The following is a 4389-nucleotide window of genomic DNA, read 5'->3' as shown; positions in this document are numbered from 1 at the left end:
AAAGCAGTTATTCTTGCAGCAAAAAGCTTTACCTCACGTTAGACTTGACATAGTAATCGCCCAGAAGAGGAAAATAAGGAGAGAGTAAATGCCACTCATAAAATAGGGATTAGAGATTGGGTTCAACGTTTGCAGGAGATTGGGGAAGCAAGAGAAAGAGAAAGGAGAAGGAGAGAGAGAGAGGAGAAGGAGAGAGAGAGAGAGGAAGGTGGAGAGGGAGAGGGTGGAAGGAACAGAGGGGAAATATCAGGCACATAGACAGAGATAGGGACCGAATGGAAGGAAATAATCAGTCATGCATAGTATACATATACATATATATGTATATATATACAGATATATGTGTGTGTGTGTGCGTGTATGTGTGTTAGTGTGAATGTGACTGTGCGTACATTACGTTACACACACATACGCCTTTTTAAATATAAACACACACGCACATATTCAGATGTGTCTAGTCAACGCACAACCCAAAAGAGAACTGTAAAATAAAGTACACCCATAAACCGGTAATAAGTTAGGGAAAGAATTAGAGTGAGCGAGAAGGCCGTTCCGAACGAGGGGAGAGGGAGAAAGGGGAAGAGTGAGGGAGTCACCAGAGGGAGGACGTGCCTGGGAGGGTAAGGGGGAGGGAAGAAGGGAAGGAGGAGGTAGAGAGTAAGGGTGAAGGATGAAGGAGGAGGTAGAGAGTGAGGGTGAAGGATGAAAGGGAAGGAGGAGGTAGAGAGTAAGGGTGAAGGATGAAAGGGAGGGAGGGGGTAGAGAGTAAGGGTGTAAGAGTGCCTTAAGGGTGAGGGTGTGAGGGGAAGGGGTGGTAGGAAGGGAGGTTTAAGGGAAAAGAAGAAGAGTGAAAGATTAGTGAAGGGAAGGAAGGGAGGTTTAAGGGTGAAGAAGAGTGAAGGGAAGGAAGGGACGTTTAAGGGAAAAGAAGAGTGAATGGATAGTAAAGGGAGGAAGGGAGGTTTAAGGGTAAAGAAGAAGAGTGCAGAAATAGTGAAGGGAAAAAGAGTCTGGAATAAGGAGTAAAGGGTGACGATTAAGAGTAAGAGAGAGGTAAACTAGAATGAAAAAAATAGGATAAAGGGAGTCGAGAAGGAGACCACGACACTACACGGAAGGTAAGGTGTAGCAAAATGGGTAAAAGGGGAGGGATAAGGGGATAAGGGTGAAAGGGAGGGAGTAGTAGATCAGGGAAAAGGGTCATTATAGAGAATCCTTTTTTGACGCCAAAGATCCCTGGCTGAGTGATGGCTGGCAGAGAATTAAGGAGAATTAAGGGAGAACGCTATATGTGGACCGGGAATTTGTGTACAGTCGCGCAGATGTGTCGGTTATGTATATATAAATAGAGATAGATAGACAGATACAGATAGACATATATATATATATATATATATATATATATATATATATATATATATATATATATATATATATATATATATATATATATATATATATATATATATATATATGTATATGTATAGTACTTAGGACACATGAATTCTCTCTGATTCTCTATCTGTTTGTCTGCCCATCTATTCACCTAGTCATTTATCTATCTATCTAATTATCTATCTACCTACCATTCTATCTAACTATCTGTCTGTCTCTCCACTTATCTCTATCTATCTATCTATCTGTCTCTTTGCCATCACCAAATGATCTCTAAAATCTCATCAAACAATTAATATAATGTTATCAAATAATTCATATGATATCAAAGACAGTTTATTTAATGTTATTTAGATTATTTAGTATTACAAACAGTTCACCTCATGTTATCAAATGACGTATAATGTTACAAAACACTTTACAACACTTTATAATTTTATGAAACAGTTTACACATTTAATACTACTACGAAACATCATATATTTCTACGTAACGTTACAAAATGTCTTTCTTGTTATATTGAATAATTTATGGATTATTGTCATTCTGTATCTCGTTATCAAATTGTTTATCAAATCACTATCAGAAACCAACTTTCAATGCTGTGTAATGCCTAATATATTAAACACTATTCTTCGGTGTTTTTGCTTATGAATTTATTAAAGAATTTTATGACTGACAGTATTTTTGTTGTCTTTTGGCCTTTCTTTTCAAATGTTGTAATCATTAATAATAATAATAATAATTAACATATTCTCGGTATCGGTAACCTTACATGTACAGGTAAGGTTTATTATGGGAAAAAAATCAATATTTTTCATGATCTTTGACCTAAGTATGACCTCTGCCCCAATGAGATTCTTTTTTTATCAGTTATAATATTTTCCATAACTTTAACCTGACCTCCCTCCTCGCAGGTCATGAGATTTTTTTATCAACTCTAATATTTTCCATGACCTTTGACCTGACCTCCCTCCCCGCAGATCACAAGATTCTTTCCATTAATTCTAATATTATCCATGACCTTTAACCTGACCTCCCTCCCTGCAGGCCATGATATTCTTTTCATCAATTCTAATATTTACTATGACCTTTGACCTGACCTCCCTCCTCGCAGGTCATGAGATTCTTTTTTTTTATCAACTCTAATATTTTCCATGACCTTTAACTTGACCTCCCTCCCCGCAGATCACAAGATTCTTTCCCCTGATTCTAATATTATCCATGACCTTTGACCTGACCTCCCTCCTCGCAGGTCATGAGATTCTTTTTTTTATCAACTCTAATATTTTCCATGACCTTTGACCTGACCTCCCTCCCCGCAGGTCACAAGATTCTTTCCACCGATTCTAATATTATCCATGACCTTTGACCTGACCTCCCTCCCCGCAGGTCAGGACCACGGCGGCGCGAGCGGCGGGGGCGGCGGGGCCTCCTCGACCTCCAGCCTGGACTGCCTCTCCCTCATCGTCGAGTCCATCAGTCCGGCTAACACGGGCATCATCAGCAGCGTCACTGATAAGAGTTCTTAGGTCGTTCAGGAGGAAGAGGAAGAGTGGGTCGTCCAGGAAGAGGAGGAGGAGTGGGTCGGTTCAGGAAGAAGAGGAGGAGTGGGTCGGTTCAGGAGGGAGAGGAGGAGGAGTGGGTCGGTTCAGGAGGAAGAGGAGTGGGTCGTCTAGGAAGAGGAGTGGGTCGTTCAGGAGGAAGAAGAGGAGTGGGTCGTTCAGGAGGAAGAGGAGGAGTGGGCCGTTCAGGAAGAAGAGGAGGAGTGGGTCGTTCAGGAGGAAGAGGATGAGTGGGTCGGTTCATGAGGAAGAGGCGGAGTGGGTCGTCCAGGAAGAGGAGGAGTGGGTCGGTTCAGGAAGAAGAGGAGGAGTGGGTCGTTCAGGAGGAAGAGGATGAATGGGTCGGTTCAGGAAGAAGAGGAGTGGGTCGTTCAGGAAGAGGAGGAGTGGGTCGTTCAGGAAGAGGAGGAGGAGTGGGTCGTCCAGGAAGAGGATGAGATGTCGTGAGCCGTGGGTCGTTCTGGAGTAGGTGAATTGTGGTAATTCGCCTGGGTGGACTACGAGTCGATTAAGTCGTTTAGATGAAGGAACTGCGGTGTCGGCTGCGCTGTGAGGTCGTCCTCGTCGCCGACATCGTTGGCGTCGTCATCTTCATCGCCGCCGTCGTCGCGGTAGTCGTCGACGTCGTCTTCATCGCCGCCGTCGTCGCTGTAGCCGTCTACGTCGTTGTCATCGTCGTCATCATCGCCGTCGTCGTCATCGTCGTCGTCGCCTTCGTCGTCGTCATCGCCGCCGTCATCGTCATCTCGTCGTCCAGGTCGTACCAACCTACTCGTCCCTCCTTGCTCCCTGCGTCGTGGTGGCCGCTTCTCCCAACGACTCGAAGACTGGACTTCCTCTCGGGTCCAGAACGGGAAGGACCAAAAGGAAAGAGAGAGAACAAGAAGAAACGAGAGAGAGAAAGAAAGACAGAAAGACAGAGAGAAAGAAGGAAAGAGAGAAACGAGAAAAGGAGAGAATAATTGTGAAATTATGTGCTTTGATAAGAAACAGGGAAAGGAAATTACCAAAATATATAAAAGACAAAAGATTGAGTGAAATATTGATTGACTGTGATATGCAGAAAAATTAAAGAGAAGAAAAAGGTAAAAGAAAAAAAATAATATTCGAATCATTTTTTCTTTTCTCTCTCTCTCTTCGTTTCTTTTCTCTCTTTTGATTCATCAGTACCTCTCTTTCTCTCTTTCATTTCGTTGTTATAAGCGACCAAGAACTACCAAAAAAAAAGACAGTGCTTTATAAGAATTCACACACACACGACAAGGACCAAAGAAACAGAATTTGTAATGAAACCGCACATATTTGTATTGAATACGTGTACAGTACATTCTCTTGGAGTGGATATGATGTTGTGGACACTGACAGAATAGTGATTGTAATGAGAATGTCTGTAAACACATAAGTACAATGCGGTGGATATAAGATATAG

At 42.4% G+C, this 4389-nt stretch overlaps 1 protein-coding gene across 1 annotated transcript in view; it reads left to right on the top strand.

Annotated features, from left to right (window-relative positions):
• Positions 1-4063, top strand: part of nau (myogenic-determination protein nautilus) — a gene marked incomplete in the record, with an annotated part of 59260 nt that extends 55197 nt beyond the window's left edge. The window contains 1 exon segment of the mRNA XM_070133271.1: positions 2788-4063. Coding sequence (XP_069989372.1) covers positions 2788-2927 — 140 coding nt within the window.
• Between the last annotated feature and the right edge of the window lie 326 nt (positions 4064-4389).

This window comes from Penaeus vannamei, chromosome 2, assembly GCF_042767895.1.
Source record: "Penaeus vannamei isolate JL-2024 chromosome 2, ASM4276789v1, whole genome shotgun sequence".
Taxonomy (NCBI): domain Eukaryota; kingdom Metazoa; phylum Arthropoda; class Malacostraca; order Decapoda; family Penaeidae; genus Penaeus; species Penaeus vannamei.
Note: the sequence above shows the minus strand (reverse complement) of the source record. Positions and strands in the feature narration are given on the sequence as shown.